This window comes from Ranitomeya imitator, chromosome 5 (assembly GCF_032444005.1).
Source record: "Ranitomeya imitator isolate aRanImi1 chromosome 5, aRanImi1.pri, whole genome shotgun sequence".
NCBI classification, from domain to species: Eukaryota; Metazoa; Chordata; class Amphibia; order Anura; family Dendrobatidae; genus Ranitomeya; species Ranitomeya imitator.
In genome coordinates, this window is record NC_091286.1 from 502,315,044 (window position 1) to 502,332,864 (window position 17,821).

Below are 17,821 nucleotides of genomic sequence, written 5' to 3' on the forward strand. Positions count from 1 at the left end.
TTTCAAAAACCTGACCTGCACATCCAAACATAGACTGAGTGTGAACAGGTGCTGAACCCAGAGTCGCCAACTCGTATATAGTTAAGTAAAAAGGGCAGCACACTGCAGCGCCAAAACATGCAAACTTGAAAACACGAAATTTGAACTGCATTACTGCACTAGAAATATGAAAAATGAGAGCTTTTAGCGCATAAAAATGGCCATATTTATGTGTACCTCGTAGCCACTTTACGGCATCTCTCTTATACGAGGTCCTACGCTTGACCTACCTCACCGAGAATAAACGTCTCCATCTGAATGGGTACATGTGAAACCTCTTCTTGGACTCAAATTCTCTCTTTCTGTGGAGGGGTATTGGACCTACTATAATTAAAACACCTGTGGCTAGGAGGCGGGGAGTGCACGATCAGAAGGCTAAAGAATACATTTCAAAAACCTGACCTGCACATCCAAACATAGACTGAGTGTGAACAGGTGCTGAACCCAGAGTCGCCAACTCGTATATAGTTAAGTAAAAAGGGCAGCACACTGCAGCGCCAAAACATGCAAACTTGAAAACACGAAATTTGAACTGCATTACTGCACTAGAAATATGAAAAATGAGAGCTTTTAGCGCATAAAAATGGCCATATTTATGTGTACCTCGTAGCCACTTTACGGCATCTCTCTTATACGAGGTCCTACGCTTGACCTACCTCACCGAGAATAAACGTCTCCATCTGAATGGGTACATGTGAAACCTCTTCTTGGACTCAAATTCTCTCTTTCTGTGGAGGGGTATTGGACCTACTATAATTAAAACACCTGTGGCTAGGAGGCGGGGAGTACACGATCAGAAGGCTAAAGAATACATTTCAAAAACCTGACCTGCACATCCAAACATAGACTGAGTGTGAACAGGTGCTGAACCCAGAGTCGCCAACTCGTATATAGTTAAGTAAAAAGGGCAGCACACTGCAGCGCCAAAACATGCAAACTTGAAAACACAAAATTTGAACTGCATTACTGCACTAGAAATATGAAAAATGAGAGCTTTTAGCGCATAAAAATGGCCATATTTATGTGTACCTCGTAGCCACTTTACGGGTCCAATACCCCTCCACAGAAAGAGAGAATTTGAGTCCAAGAAGAGGTTTCACATGTACCCATTCAGATGGAGACGTTTATTCTCGGTGAGGTAGGTCAAGCGTAGGACCTCGTATAAGAGAGATGCCGTAAAGTGGCTACGAGGTACACATAAATATGGCCATTTTTATGCGCTAAAAGCTCTCATTTTTCATATTTCTAGTGCAGTAATGCAGTTCAAATTTCGTGTTTTCAAGTTTGCAAGTTGTTGGCGCTGCAGTGTGCTGCCCTTTTTACTTAACTTCAAATGAGATGTGGTCCCTAAAAAAAATGGTGTTGTAAAAATGAGAAATTGCTGGTCAAGTTTTAACACTTATAACTCCCTAACAAAAAAAAATGTTGGTTCCAAAATTGTGCTGATGTAAAGTAGACATGTGGGAAATGTTATTTATTAAGTATTTTGTGTGACATATATCTGTGATTTAATTGCATAAAAATTCAAATTTGGAAAATTGCGAAATTTTCAAAATTGTCGCCAAATTTCCGTTTTTTTTCACAAAATAAATGCAGGTAATACCTAAGAAATTTTAACACTATCATGAAGTGCAATATGTCGCGAGAAAACAATGTCAGAATCACTGGGATCCGTTGAAGCGTTCCAGGGTTATAACCTCATAAAGGGACAGTGGTCAGAATTGTAAACATTGGCCTGGTCATTAACGTGCAAACCACCCTTGGAGGTAAAGGGGTTAAAATCATCTTTCAAGCTGGTGTTATAAAGTATTCTAATTTACTGAGATAATGACTTTTGGGTTTTCATTGGCTGTAAGCCATACTCATCAACATTAGCAGATATAAACAGTTGAAATAGATCACTGTTTGTAATGATTTAATATAATATACGAGTTTCACTTTTTGTATAGAAGAACTGATATAAATTAACTTTTCGATAACATTCTAATTTTGTGAGATGCACCTGTATTTTACACCCACTGCATTCTATAATATCAAAAAGGCAAAAGTGAAACAATTTTGGTAGCATATAAGTGTTTTTGTAATTTGATAGGGTTGTGCTGACCACCATCACCTGGGACAGCCATAACTTACAGTCACAGAAACATGCGACTGCTGCAGCTAATTATTGGATGTGGCAAGTGCCATTGATCGGCAGCAGGGATCAGGCAACACAAAAAACGCGAGAGGCAGGGGATTGGTGAGCTACTACTTGCTTTATATTTTTAAACTTATGTGATTAGTTTGTTACATTTGGTTCCTCCCTAGACAAACTCTTTAAGGTATGCGGTCTTCTATTTAACATAAACGCTTTTTTTAAGGCCAGAACGTGTTCCCAAAAAATAAGGAATGTTTGCAAGTACTCAAGTTCTGGACTATTTCATAGTACAGCAGCCATAAACCTGTTTCTACCATACTCTATCGTGATGTGTTAAATAGAGATGGGCAAACCCGAATAGTAAAGTTCAGGGTTCATACCGAACACCTAATGCTCGGGCACAGACTCTGAACACGGACGTCTCCAGGAGGTCTGTGTTACTGTTTGGGTTCGGCACCGAGAACATTGGGTGTTTCCCAGGCTGTCATCTGTATGACAGTGCGAGAAACACCGGTGGTGCTGATCGGCAGTTAAATTATTACAACCGGTCAGAGCGTTGCGGCTCCCATACTGTCAGATGACAGCAGCAGTGACAAAAGTTTACCTCCCATCAAAGGCATCGGGCTGATTCTACTCCCATTAGCCTCCACCTGCTGTTGTTGAGACCAGCGAGTGCAGGCACCGGCTGATGAGAGTAGTCATCGGCTGCCGCCTGCACTATAAATAAATTTAAAAAAAAGGATGGAGTCTCTTCTATTTTTGATAACCAGCATGGCAAAACTGAAAATTGCAGACTGTAACTCTTTTATTGGGAGGAACTTTTTGTATAGTTAGATTTTGGTTATATTCCGAATCCTCACTTAATCCTAGCACTTCAGGTACTGATTAGGTGCACCTGGATAGCGATGACTAGAACCAGGCGATGCATTCACTGATCAGTCAGCTTTGGAAACTGAGCAGAGTGGATTGTGTTGGAGCATAAGGCAAAGAAGCCAGAATCTCTTAGAGAAGAAACTACGCAGGCCGTGTGCACCAAACTGCAAGTATCACTGGTTACTGAGGACTAGAGCAGTTTTGTGTGACCCACCTGAGACTAGCTCAGCCGTGTCTGAGTACCCAGTGTCTGCATTGTTTAGTTAACACCTGGCCAACGGAACAAGGCTAGAGATTTATCTTTATGGTTTTGTTTTCGGCACTGTGCACCTAGTGGAATTAAACATAATTCCATTTTTGAGATTAAAGCCTTGTGGCTTAGTGTTCAAAGTGGCAACCCGAGAGCGCGAATCCCTACACGCTGTACAGACTCCCTGAATATGGCAGAGCATTTGTGATTTTCCAGTGACAATTGCCGTTTCAACTTGCATTGTGCATTTACCTGATGAGGCAAAAATTATAAAATTCAATTAATAATTAAGATTTGCTTATATTTAAAATCCCCAGGTCATGAAAAGGTTAACAGACCATTTCAGGGTTTATTATGTTTAACTTTAATTTAGTAAACTTAGCAAAACAGCAAGAAGTCAATATGGCATCTTTTACTCCGTCCTTGGTAAACTTGTAACATTGCTTTCAGTGCTATAAGATAGTAACTGAAACAGATGCGGTTTGTATACATCTAAATATAGATATATTGTGTTTCAGTACTTCAGCATATGGATTTTAGGAGCAATGATTGATGACCTGAAGATTGACACTAGTAATAAACATTTATGAGCGGATGACTGATTGATGCTAAGGAATTATGATTGCTTCCCGGGGTTGGTAAAGCACTTGTCATGTTTTTGCTTGTAACAGATCGGAGACAAGACAAACCATTATAGTGCAACCCTCTATAGATTCCACCGACACAAACAACATCTGGAATCTTGTTTGGAAGACTCATGTGGATTGTTTGCCTCCGGCATGCATCAGGTTGTGAAAATGTGATCACAGGCAACGTTTTTAGCTGCTCAGACTAATATAATCTCTGAGCAAATCCTATACCGAGACTATTGAAATTGTGAGATTTAAAGGGGTTTTCCAGTTTTAACAAACAAAACTTGTTCATTTGAAAATGACTATGTATGCAATTTTCTAATATACTTTGTGTAATAATTTCTTATGGTTTTTTAAATCTTTTACTTGTAATCACTGAATTGAAAATGTCATTGTTTCCTTCCAGAGGATGGGAATCTTGGTCATGTGAAAAAAAAACAGATGGCTGGCCGTAGCTGGGAAGCTTTAGTTTGTCAAATGATGGTTCCTCTTCATCGATGGCAAGCAGTGAAGAAAGTGATAAGAAGTTTTATAGATTTTTGCTAGAATTTATATTATGCAATGAATAATCGTTACGGCTTCGTCTGGAAACATCTGGAAAATATTGTTAACTATCTATGCAGAATGAATGAAAAATGAATGATGTATAAGATTTACAGTGATTATTTTTGTGATTATACTTCACAACTAATTCAGATTTTTTTTCCCCAGATGAACTTGCACATTAGAACATTGATTTCCAGCCACGGCTGACATAACATTTCACATTCGTCTCTTCGACAGATGGCACATCTTCCCGTGTTTCCCATTTTTATTGTCAGAAAACATTTCTCTTTGTGATCTATTGTAAATGCTAAATGGAACAATCACAACAAAACACAGAACAAAGCAAATAAACTAAACCTTATTTAGGGGTTCATCTTACCTCGTCAGAGATCTGTCCTCCAAATGTCACCCAGGTTCCTAAAATAAATTAAATGGAAAAAAATGTAATATCTAATGGAAGATTACAATTTACAACAATGAATTATTGATGGGAGTGTAAATCCCACATCATATCGATTGACCAGACACAACTATTTCTTCCAAGGGCAGCAAATAAACGTAAAGTGGTATTACTATGTGAGACATGTATAGAATAATGAAAGTATATCCCATAAATGTTTTATAGGTGTTAGCTCCACTTCCAGGATCCTGACCCAATTCACAGAATGGTGGTCATCTCCCCTGTGCCCCCGCCAGAAAGCTGGCGACTATGAATACATACATTTCTCTCCACATTGAAGATTGCTAAACTCATACATAGACACCTCATCTAATACTGAAAATGCCACTGTTGGAATATTCCTAAAGGTCTTTTATCACCTTATGTGGGGCCCAATATGTGAAATAAATGAAAAATAAATAAATAAATAAAAATCAAGTATATCAATTAAAAAAGCCGCTGCAATTCCAAATTGTTATTACTAGCCACACCACCGGTAAAAAATATGTCCAGTCTAAAATTAGTATATTTTAGTGGTCCTTAGTGGGAATATTAAAAATATGAAAAACAGACTTGTATTTCTTTTATTTTCCCACGAATAGCGCTCAATATAGGCAAAAAAGTGAGCATGAAAATACCATAAAAATTAAGTCCCGCATGTAAAAAAAAAAAATATTTGAATATCTGAGCGACAATTTTTTTGGGAGCTCTTTAAACCAACATGTGACCTGTCAGGAACTGGTTAAACATAAGTACACCGCTCCTTGATTGACATCCAGATGTGTGCGCTGAGCAGCGTGTGTGCAATGGAGGATGTCAGTCATGAAGTAGGGGGAGTGATTACAGTGCGCTCTCTTCGTAGTGAGTGCAGATTGTTCACTGCCCCAGAGCAGCCCCAGTGACTTGAAGTGAGCAGTTAAAGGGAGAATATAACAATTTTCTTCCGGCAGCATCACTACCAAGTAGACTGCTGCACATGTATATGGTTTTCATCTACAGATCACCACTATGGCTGCATGAAAGTACTGATTTCAGGGTTCCCTTTAAATGGGCTATAAGTACAGAATGACTGTTCAAACCAAGTACAGAAACCGTTGGATCATGGAGCCGCCAAACATTTAAGTACACTCTCCCGCCTACTTAGTTTCCATCGTTCTTTGCCCTTCTCTGGCTTTATAAAGCCAGAGCTGTCAACCAAAGAAGACGAGAGGATGGTGGAGATACCTTGAAAACAAGCAGGAGGGAAGGTGTATATAAATGTGTGGCCTCACCATGGTGCACCAAGTGCCTTTACTCGGTTTGAACGGTTACTCTGTGCTGACAAAGGCCTTTTAACCCCTTAGTGACCAAGCCAATTTTTACAATTCCGACGCTTCAACGGATTCCACTGATTCTGAGAAGTTTTTCTCATGATATATTGTACTTCATGTTAGTGGTAAAATTTATGTGATATGACTTGCGTTTATTTATGACAAAAAACAGAAATCTGGCAAAAATGTAGAAAATTTTTCAATTATTAAACTTTTAATTTTTATGCTTTTAAATCAGGGAGTCATATCGCACAAAATAGTTAATAAATAACATTTCCCACATGTCAACTTTATATCAGCACAATTTTGGAAACATAATTTTTTTTTTGCTAGGAAGTTATAAGGGCTTAAAGTTGACCAGCGATTTCTCATTTTTCCAGCAAAATTTACAAAACCATTTTTTTAGGGACCATATCACATTTGAAGCGAGTTTGGGGGGTCAATATGATAGAAAATACCCAAAAGTGACACCATTCTAAAAACTGCACCCCCCAAGGTGTTCAAAACCACACTCAAGATGTTTATTAACCCTTCAGGTGCTTTATGAGAACTAAAGCAATGTGGAAGAAAAAGATTAACATTTTACTTTTTCACAAAAAAAATTACTTTAGACCCAAACTTTTTTTTATTTTTGCAAGGGTAACAGGAGAAAATGGACCACAAAATATGCTGTGCAATTTCTCCTTAGTACACCATTACCCCCTATGTGTGGGAAAGCCACACTCCTAACCCTAATCCCAACCGCAACTATAATCCCAACCCTAACCAAAACCCTAACCCCACCACCTCAACCCTAACCCCAACACAACCCTAACCCCAACCCTAACCCAAGCCCCAACCCTAACTCTAGCCCCAACCCTAGCCCAACCCTAACCCTAACTCTATCCCCAACCCTAACCCTAGCCCCAACCCTAATGGTAAAATTGAAAAAGATATTTATATTTTTTTATTTTATTATTTTTACCTAAGGGAGTGATAAAGGGTGGTTTTATTTACTATTTTTTTATCACCCAGAGCTTCCATACCACTGTTCTTAAAATGCGAGTCATCCCGAGCGATAGGCGTTTAAATTTGCGCAACCTTAATGCCATTCCTTTTTTTCTTTTCTCTTTGTGATCCAATAGGAAAATTGTCCTATTGTTGTTGAGTGACAGCCGGCAGATCTCGGCGGGCACAGTGCACATGCGCCTGCCATTTTCTTCCGGGAGGATGATGTGTAGGGCCAGGGGACAGAGCCGGATGTACCGGGGGTAGCTCAGGGGACCCCATTTCTCTCTCCTCTGGTATGGTAGATCATATCAGAGGAGAGAGAAATGAATGGGAAATCTGACTCAGTTTTTTTGCGATTGCCATTATTCGGTGAATAGCGGTGATCACAAGACTGGGGACGGTAAAAACCGACCCAAATCATGTTCTTCAGGGTCTCAGCTACCCCCGGTAGCTGAGACCCCAAAGATTTTCTGACGCTGGGGAGGCTGTTGTGAATTCTGTTGGCAAGCTCCCTCCTGTGGTCATGAATGGTACTTCGGCTGGCTCTGTCCATGGGCTTCCTCTGGTGGTTGTGAGTGGAGCTGCGGCTTCTGAGTTTCCTTCCACAGGTGACAAGGTTAATTCGTTAGCTGGCTGCTCTATTTAACTCCACTTAGATCATTGCTCCATGCCACCTGTCAATGTTCCAGTATTGGTCTAGTTCTCTCCTGGATCGTTCTTGTGACCTGTCTTCCCAGCAGAAGCTAAGTTCCTGCTTGTTTTTCTCTGGTTTACTATTTTTCTGTCCAGCTTGCTATTTTGATTTTTTGTCTTGCTTGCTGGAAGCTCTGGGACGCAGAGGGAGCGCCTCCGCACCGTGAGTCGGTGCGGAGGGTTTTTTTGCGCCCTCTGCATGGTCTTTTTGTAGGTTTTTGTTATGACCGCAAAGTTACCTTTCCTATCCTCTGTCTGTTCAGTAAGTCGGGCCTCACTTTGCTAAATCTATTTCATCTCTGTGTTTGTAATTTTCATCTTTACTCACAGTCATTATATGTGGGGGGCTGCCTTTTCCTTTGGGGAATTTCTCTGAGGCAAGGTAGGCTTTATTTTTCTATCTCTAGGGCTAGCTAGTTTCTTAGGCTGTGTCGAGTTGCATAGGGAGCGTTAGGAGCAATCCATGGCTATTTCTAGTGTGTGTGATAGGATTAGGGATTGCGGTCAGCAGAGTTCCCACGTCTCAGAGCTCATCCTATATTATTAGTAACTATCAGGTCATTCCTGTTATGAAAGGTAATTCAGTACCACAATGGACATAGAGGTCAGCGCACATAAAGTGACCTGGCAATAACCCAAAAAACAAGAACGAGCTCTGAGACGTGGGAACTCTGTTGACCGCAATTCCTAATCCTCTCCAACCACACTAAAGGCAGCCGTGGATTGCGCCTAACGCTCCCTATGCAACTCGGCACGGCCTGAGAAACTAGCTAGCCTGAAGATAGAAAATAAGCCTACCTTGCCTCAGAGAAATACCCCAAAGGAAAAGGCAGCCCCCACATATAATGACTGTGAGTTAAGATGAAAAGACAAACGTAGAGATGAAATAGATTTAGCAAAGTGAGGCCCAACTTTCTGAACAGAGCGAGGATAGGAAAGGTAACTTTGCGGTCAACACAAAACCCTACAAAAACCACACAAAGGGGGCAAAAAGACCCTCCGTACCGAACTAACGGCACGGAGGTACACCCTCTGCGTCCCAGAGCTTCCAGCAAGCAGAAAAAAACAAATTGACAAGCTGGACAGAAAAAAAACAGCAAACAAATAGCAAAGAGGAACTTATCTATGCAGAGCAGCAGGCCACAGGAACGATCCAGGAGGAAACAGGTCCAATACTAGAAAATTGACTGGAGGCCAGGATCAAAGCACTAGGTGGAGTTAAATAGAGCAGCACCTAACGACTTCACCACATCACCTGAGGAAGGAAACTCAGAAGCCACAGTACCACTTTCCTCCACCAACGGAAGTTCACAGAGAGAACCAGCCGAAGTACCACTTGTGACCACAGGAGGGAGCCCTGCCACAGAATTCACAACAGTACCCCCCCCTTGAGGAGGGGTCACCGAACCCTCACCAGAGCTCCCAGGACGACCAGGATGAGCCATATGAAAGGCACGAACAAGATCAGGAGCATGGACATCAGAGGCAAAGACCCAGGAATTATCTTCCTGAGCATAACCCTTCCACTTAACCAGATACTGGAGTTTCCGCCTTGAAACACGAGAATCCAAAATCTTCTCCACAATATACTCCAACTCCCCCTCCACCAAAACCGGGCAGGAGGATCAACAGATGGAACCATAGGTGTCACGTATCTCCGCAACAATGACCTATGGAATACGTTATGTATGGAAAAAGAATCTGGAAGGGTCAGATAAAAAGACACAGGATTAAGAACCTCAGAAATCCTATACGGACCAATAAAACGAGGTTTAAACTTAGGAGAGGAAACCTTCATAGGAATATGACGAGAAGATAACCAAACCAAGTCCCCAACCCGAAGTCGGGGACCCACACAGCGTCTGCGATTAGCGAAACGTTGAGCCTTCTCCTGGGACAAAGTCAAATTGTCCACTACATGAGTCCAAATCTGCTGCAACCTGTCCACCACAGTATCCACACCAGGACAGTCCGAAGACTCAACCTGCCCTGAAGAGAAACGAGGATGGAACCCAGAGTTGCAGAAAAACGGTGAAACCAAGGTAGCCGAGCTGGCCCGATTATTAAGGGCAAACTCAGCCAAAGGCAAAAAGGACACCCAGTCATCCTGATCAGCAGAAACAAAGCATCTCAGATATGTTTCCAAGGTCTGATTGGTTTGTTCGGTCTGGCCATTAATCTGAGGATGGAAAGCCGAGGAAAAAGACAAGTCAATGCCCATCCTACCACAAAAGGCTCGCCAAAACCTCGAAACAAACTGGGAACCTCTGTCAGAAACGATATTCTCTGGAATGCCATGTAAACGAACCACATGCTGGAAAAACAATGGCACCAAATCAGAGGAGGAAGGCAATTTAGACAAAGGTACCAAATGGACCATCTTAGAGAAGCGATCACAGACCACCCAAATGACTGACATCTTTTGAGAGACGGGAAGATCTGAAATAAAATCCATAGAGATATGTGTCCAAGGCCTCTTCGGGACCGTCAAGGGCAAAAGCAACCCACTGGCACGAGAACAGCAGGGCTTAGCCCGAGCACAAATCCCACAGGACTGCACAAAAGAACGCACATCCCGCGACAGAGAAGGCCACCAAAAGGATCTAGCCACTAACTCTCTGGTACCAAAGATTCCAGGATGACCAGCCAACACCGAACAATGAACCTCAGAGATAACTTTATTCGTCCACCTATCAGGGACAAACAGTTTCTCCGCTGGGCAACGATCAGGTTTATTAGCCTGAAATTTTTGCAGCACCCGCTGCAAATCAGGGGAGATGGCAGACACAATTACTCCCTCTTTGAGGATACCCGCCGGCTCAGATACACCCGGAGAGTCGGGCACAAAACTCCTAGACAGAGCATCCGCCTTCACATTTTTAGAGCCCGGAAGGTATGAAATCACAAAGTCAAAACGGGCAAAAAACAACGACCAACGAGCTTGTCTAGGATTCAACCGCTTGGCGGACTCGAGATAAGTCAAGTTCTTATGATCAGTCAAGACCACCACGCGATGCTTAGCTCCTTCAAGCCAATGACGCCACTCCTCGAATTTCCACTTCATGGCCAGCAAGTCTCGATTGCCCACATCATAATTTCGCTCAGCAGGCGAAAACTTCCTGGAAAAGAAGGCGCATGGTTTCATCACCGAGCAATCAGAACTTCTCTGCGACAAAACAGCCCCTGCTCCAATCTCAGAAGCATCAACCTCGACCTGGAAAGGAAGCGAAACATCTGGTTGACACAACACAGGGGCAGAAGAAAAACGACGCTTCAACTCTTGAAAAGCTTCCACCGCATCAGAAGACCAATTGACCAAATCAGCACCTTTCTTGGTCAAATCGGTCAATGGTTTAGCAATACTAGAAAAATTGCAGATGAAGCGACGATAAAAATTAGCAAAGCCCAGGAACTTTTGCAGACTTTTCAGAGATGTCGGATGAGTCCAATTATGGATGGCTTGGACCTTAACAGGGTCCATCTCGATAGTAGAAGGGGAAAAGATGAACCCCAAAAATGAAACCTTCTGAACACCAAAGAGACACTTTGATCCCTTCACAAACAAAGAATTAGCACGCAGGACCTGAAACTCCGTTCTGACCTGCTTCACATGAGACTCCCAATCATGCGAGAAGATCAAAATGTCATCTAAGTACACAATCAGGAATTTATCCAGGTACTCTCGGAAGATGTCATGCATAAAGGACTGAAACACTGATGGAGCATTGGCAAGTCCGAATGGCATTACTAGATACTCAAAATGGCCCTCGGGCGTATTAAATGCAGTTTTCCACTCATCGCCTCTCTTAATACGCACAAGATTATACGCACCACGAAGATCTATCTTGGTGAACCAACTAGCCCCCTTAATCCGAGAAAACAAATCAGATAACAATGGCAAGGGGTACTGAAATCTAACCGTGATCTTATTTAGAAGGCGGTAATCTATACAAGGTCTCAGTGAACCATCCTTCTTGGCTACAAAAAAGAACCCTGCTCCTAATGGCGACGATGACGGGCGAATATGCCCCTTCTCCAAAGACTCCTTCACATAACTCTGCATAGCGGCGTGCTCAGGCACAGATAAATTAAACAGTCGACCTTTTGGGAATTTACTACCAGGAATCAAATCGATAGCACAATCACAATCCCTATGCGGAGGTAGGGTATCGGACTTGGGCTCATCAAATAAATCCCGGTAATCAGACAAGAACTCAGGAACCTCAGAAGGGGTGGATGACGAAATAGACAGAAATGGGACATCACCATGTACCCCCTGACAACCCCAGCTGGACACAGACATGGATTTCCAATCTAATACTGGATTATGGACTTGTAGCCATGGCAACCCCAACACGACCACATCATGCAGATTATGCAACACCAGAAAGCGAATAACCTCCTGATGTGCAGGAGCCATGCACATGGTCAGCTGGGTCCAGTACTGAGGCTTATTCTTGGCCAAAGGCGTAGCATCAATTCCTCTCAATGGAATAGAACACTGCAAGGGCTCCAAGAAAAACCCACAACGCCTAGCATACTCCAAGTCCATCAAATTCAGAGCAGCGCCTGAGTCCACAAATGCCATGACAGAATACGATGACAAAGAGCAGATCAAGGTAACAGACAGAAGAAATTTTGACTGTACCGTACCAATGGTGGCAGACCTAGCGAACCGCTTAGTGCGATTAGGACAATCAGAGATAGCATGAGTGGAATCACCACAGTAGAAACACAGCCCATTCAGACGTCTGTGTTCTTGCCGTTCAACTCTGGTCAAAGTCCTATCGCACTGCATAGGCTCAGGTTTCAGCTCAGGTAATACCGCCAAATGGTGCATAGATTTTCGCTCGCGCAAGCGTCGACCGATCTGAATGGCCAAAGACATAGACTCATTCAGACCAGCAGGCATAGGAAATCCCACCATGACATCCTTAAGGGCTTCAGAGAGACCTTTTCTGAAAATAGCTGCGAGCGCACCTTCATTCCACTGAGTGAGTACGGACCACTTTCTAAATTTCTGACAATATACCTCTATTTCATCTGACCCTGACACAGAGCCAGCAAATTCTTCTCTGCCTGATCCACAGAATTAGGCTCATCGTACAGCAATCCGAGCGCCAGGAAAAATGCATCGATATTACTTAATGCAGGATCTCCTGACGCAAGAGAAAATGCCCAGTCCTGAGGGTCGCCACGCAAAAAAGAAATAACGATCCTAACTTGTTGAACTGGGTCACCAGAGGAGCGAGGTTTCAAAGCCAGAAACAGTTTACAATTATTCTTGAAACTCAGAAATTTAGTTCTATCTCCAAAAAACAAATCAGGAATAGGAATTCTCGGTTCTAACATAGAATTCTGAACCACAAAGTCTTGAATACTTTGTACTCTTGCCGTGAGCTGATCCACACATGAAGACAGACCTTTAATGTCCATTGCTACACCTGTGTCCTGAACCACCTAAATGTCTAGGGGGAAAAAAAGGCAAAACACAGTGCAAAGAAAAAAAAAATGGTCTCAGAAATTCTTTTTTCCCTCTATTGGGAATCATTAGTACTTTGGGCCTCCAGTACTGTTATGAAAGGTAATTCAGTACCACAATGGACATAGAGGTCAGCGCACATAAAGTGACCTGGCAATAACCCAAAAAACAAGAACGAGCTCTGAGACGTGGGAACTCTGTTGACCGCAATTCCTAATCCTCTCCAACCACACTAAAGGCAGCCGTGGATTGCGCCTAACGCTCCCTATGCAACTCGGCACGGCCTGAGAAACTAGCTAGCCTGAAGATAGAAAATAAGCCTACCTTGCCTCAGAGAAATACCCCAAAGGAAAAGGCAGCCCCCACATATAATGACTGTGAGTTAAGATGAAAAGACAAACGTAGAGATGAAATAGATTTAGCAAAGTGAGGCCCAACTTTCTGAACAGAGCGAGGATAGGAAAGGTAACTTTGCGGTCAACACAAAACCCTACAAAAACCACACAAAGGGGGCAAAAAGACCCTCCGTACCGAACTAACGGCACGGAGGTACACCCTCTGCGTCCCAGAGCTTCCAGCAAGCAGAAAAAAACAAATTGACAAGCTGGACAGAAAAAAACAGCAAACAAATAGCAAAGAGGAACTTATCTATGCAGAGCAGCAGGCCACAGGAACGATCCAGGAGGAAACAGGTCCAATACTAGAACATTGACTGGAGGCCAGGATCAAAGCACTAGGTGGAGTTAAATAGAGCAGCACCTAACGACTTCACTACATCACCTGAGGAAGGAAACTCAGAAGCCGCAGTACCACTTTCCTCCACCAACAGAAGCTCACAGAGAGAACCAGCCGAAGTACCACTTGTGACCACAGGAGGGAGCTCTGCCACAGAATTCACAACACATTCCATGTGCTCTTAACCACCAGGTCCATTATTGTCCTTACCACCAGGTGTAGATATGGACATTCAAGGTCTGTCCTCTTGTATGGATAATCTCACTGCAAGGGTACAAAACATTCAAGATTTTGTGGTTCAGAATCCGATGTTAGAGTCTAGGATTCCAATTCCTGATTTGTTTTTTGGGGATAGATCTAAGTTTCTGAATTTCAAAAATAATTGTAAATTGTTTCTTGCTTTGAAACCTCGCTCCTCAGGTGACCCTGTTCAACAAGTGAAAATCATTATTTCTTTGTTACGTGGCAACCCTCAAGACTGGGCATTTTCCCTTGCGCCAGGAGATCCGGCATTGCGTGATGTTGATGCGTTTTTTATGGCGCTCGGATTGCTTTATGATGAACCTAATTCAGTGGATCAGGCAGAGAAAATCTTGCTGGCTCTGTGTCAGGGTCAGGATGAGGTAGAAATATATTGTCAGAAGTTTAGGAAGTGGTCTGTACTCACTCAGAGGAAGGAATGTGCCCTGGCAGCAATTTTCAGAAAGGGTCTCTCTGAAGTCCTTAAGGATGTCATGGTGGGATTTCCCATGTCTGTTGGTCTGAATGAGTCTATGTCTTTGGCCATTCAGATCGATCGACGCTTGTGTGAGAGTAAAGCTGTGCACCATTTGGCGGTATTATCTGAGCATAGACCTGAGCCTATGCAATGTGATAGGACTTTGACCAGAGCTGAACGGCAAGAACACAGACGTCGGAATGGGCTGTGTTTTTACTGTGGTGATTCCACTCATGCTATCTCCGATTGTCCTAAGCGCACTAAGCGTTTCACTAGGTCTGCTACCATTGGTACGGTACAGTCGAAATTTCTTTTGTCCGTTACTCTGATTTGCTCTTTGTCATCCTATTCTGTTATGGCATTTGTGGATTCAGGCGCTGCCCTGAATTTGATGGACTTGGGGTTTGCTAGGCGCTGTGGTTTTTTCTTGGAGCCCTTGCAGTATCCTATTCCATTGAGAGGAATTGATGCTACGCCTTTGGCCAAGAATAAGCCTCAGTACTGGACCCAATTGACCATGTGCATGGCTCCTGCACATCAGGAGGATATTCGCTTTTTGGTGTTGCATAATCTGCATGATGTGGTCGTTTTGGGGTTGCCATGGCTACAGGTCCATAATCCAGTATTGGATTGGAAATCTATGTCTGTGTCCAGCTGGGGTTGTCAGGGGGTACATGGTGATGTTCCATTTCTGTCTATTTCGTCATCCACCCCTTCTGAAGTCCCGGAGTTTTTGTCGGATTACTGGGATGTATTTGATGAGCCCAAATCCAGTGCCCTACCTCCTCATAGGGATTGTGATTGTGCTATCAATTTGATTCCTGGTAGTAAGTTTCCTAAGGGCCGACTGTTCAATTTATCTGTGCCAGAGCACGCCGCTATGCGGAGTTATGTAAAGGAATCCTTGGAGAAGGGTCATATTCGCCCGTCGTCGTCACCATTGGGAGCAGGGTTCTTTTTTGTGGCCAAGAAGGATGGTTCTTTGAGACCTTGTATTGATTACCGCCTTCTTAATAAGATCACAGTCAAATTTCAGTACCCTTTGCCGCTGCTGTCGGATTTATTTTCTCGGATTAAGGGGGCTAGTTGGTTCACCAAGATAGATCTTCGTGGTGCGTATAATCTTGTGCGTATTAAACAGGGTAATGAATGGAAAACAGCATTTAATACGCCCGAGGGCCATTTTGAGTACCTGGTTATGCCATTCGGGCTTTCCAATGCTCCATCAGTATTTCAGTCCTTTATGCATGACATCTTCCGAGAGTACCTGGATAAATTCCTGATTGTATATTTGGATGATATTTTGGTCTTCTCGGATGATTGGGAGTCTCACGTGAAGCAGGTCAGAATGGTGTTCCAGGTCCTGCGTGCAAATTCTTTGTTTGTGAAGGGGTCAAAGTGTCTCTTTGGAGTTCAGAAGGTTTCATTTTTGGGTTTCATTTTTTCCCCTTCTACTATCGAGATGGACCCTGTTAAAGTCCAGGTCATTTATGATTGGACTCAGCCGACATCTGTGAAGAGTCTGCAAAAGTTCCTGGGCTTTGCTAATTTTTATCGTCGCTTCATCAGTAATTTTTCTAGTGTTGCTAAACTGTTGACTGATTTGACCAAGAAGGGTGCTGATGTGGTCAATTGGTCTTCTGCGGCTGTGGAAGCTTTTCAGGAGTTGAAGCGTTGTTTTTCTTCTGCCCCTGTGTTGTGCCAGCCAGATGTTTCGCTTCCGTTTCAGGTCGAGGTTGATGCTTCTGAGATTGGAGCAGGGGCTGTTTTGTCGCAAAGAAGTTCTGATGGCTCGGTGATGAAAACATGTGCCTTCTTTTCTAGAAAGTTTTTACCTGCTGAGCGCAATTATGATGTTGGCAATCGAGAGTTGTTGGCCATGAAGTGGGCATTCGAGGAGTGGCGTCATTGGCTTGAAGGAGCCAAGCATCGCGTGGTGGTCTTGACGGATCACAAGAATTTGACTTATCTCGAGTCTGCCAAACGGTTGAATCCTAGACAGGCACGTTGGTCGCTGTTTTTCTCCCGTTTTGATTTTGTGGTTTCGTACCTTCCAGGCTCTAAGAATGTGAAGGCTGATGCCCTGTCAAGTAGTTTTGTGCCCGACTCTCCGGGTGTTCCTGAGCCGGCGGGTATTCTCAAAGAGGGGGTAATTTTGTCTGCCATCTCCCCTGATTTGCGGCGGGTGCTGCAAAAATTTCAGGCTGATAGACCTGATCGTTGCCCAGCGGAGAAACTGTTTGTCCCTGATAAATGGACTAGTAGAGTTATCTCTGAGGTTCATTGTTCGGTGTTGGCTGGTCATCCTGGAATCTTTGGTACCAGAGATTTGGTGGCTAGATCCTTTTGGTGGCCGTCTTTGTCGCGGGATGTGCGTTCTATTGTGCAGTCCTGTGGGACTTGTGCTCGGGCTAAGCCCTGCTGTTCTCGTGCCAGTGGGTTGCTTTTGCCCTTGCCGGTCCCGAAGAGGCCCTGGACGCATATCTCTATGGATATTATTTCGGATCTCCCTGTCTCTCAAAAGATGTCGGTCATTTGGGTGGTTTGTGATCGCTTCTCTAAGATGATCCATTTGGTGCCCTTGTCTAAATTGCCTTCCTCCTCTGATTTGGTGCCATTGTTTTTCCAGCATGTGGTTCATTTACATGGCATTCCGGAGAACATCGTTTCTGACAGAGGTTCCCAGTTTGTTTCGAGGTTTTGGCGAGCCTTTTGTGCTAGGATGGGCATTGATTTGTCTTTTTCCTCGGCTTTCCATCCTCAGACAAATGGTCAAACCGAATGAACTAATCAGACTTTGGAAACATATCTGAGATGCTTTGTTTCTGCTGATCAGGATGATTGGGTGTCCTTTTTGCCTTTGGCTGAGTTCGCCCTTAATAATCGGGCCAGCTCGGCTACTTTGGTTTCGCCGTTTTTCTGCAATTCTGGTTTCCATCCTCGTTTCTCTTCAGGGCAGGTTGAGTCTTCGGACTGT

General features: G+C 43.3%; 1 protein-coding gene across 2 annotated transcripts in view; it reads right to left on the reverse strand.

The window, feature by feature from the left end:
* The window catches only part of KCNAB1 (potassium voltage-gated channel subfamily A regulatory beta subunit 1), a 553,598-nt gene that overhangs the window by 129,375 nt on the left and 406,402 nt on the right, over positions 1-17,821 (reverse strand). For both annotated transcript variants that reach the window (XM_069727454.1, XM_069727453.1), the window contains exon 3: positions 4,857-4,894. In XM_069727454.1, coding sequence (XP_069583555.1) covers positions 4,857-4,894 — 38 coding nt within the window. The remainder of the gene's footprint in view (positions 1-4,856; positions 4,895-17,821) is intronic.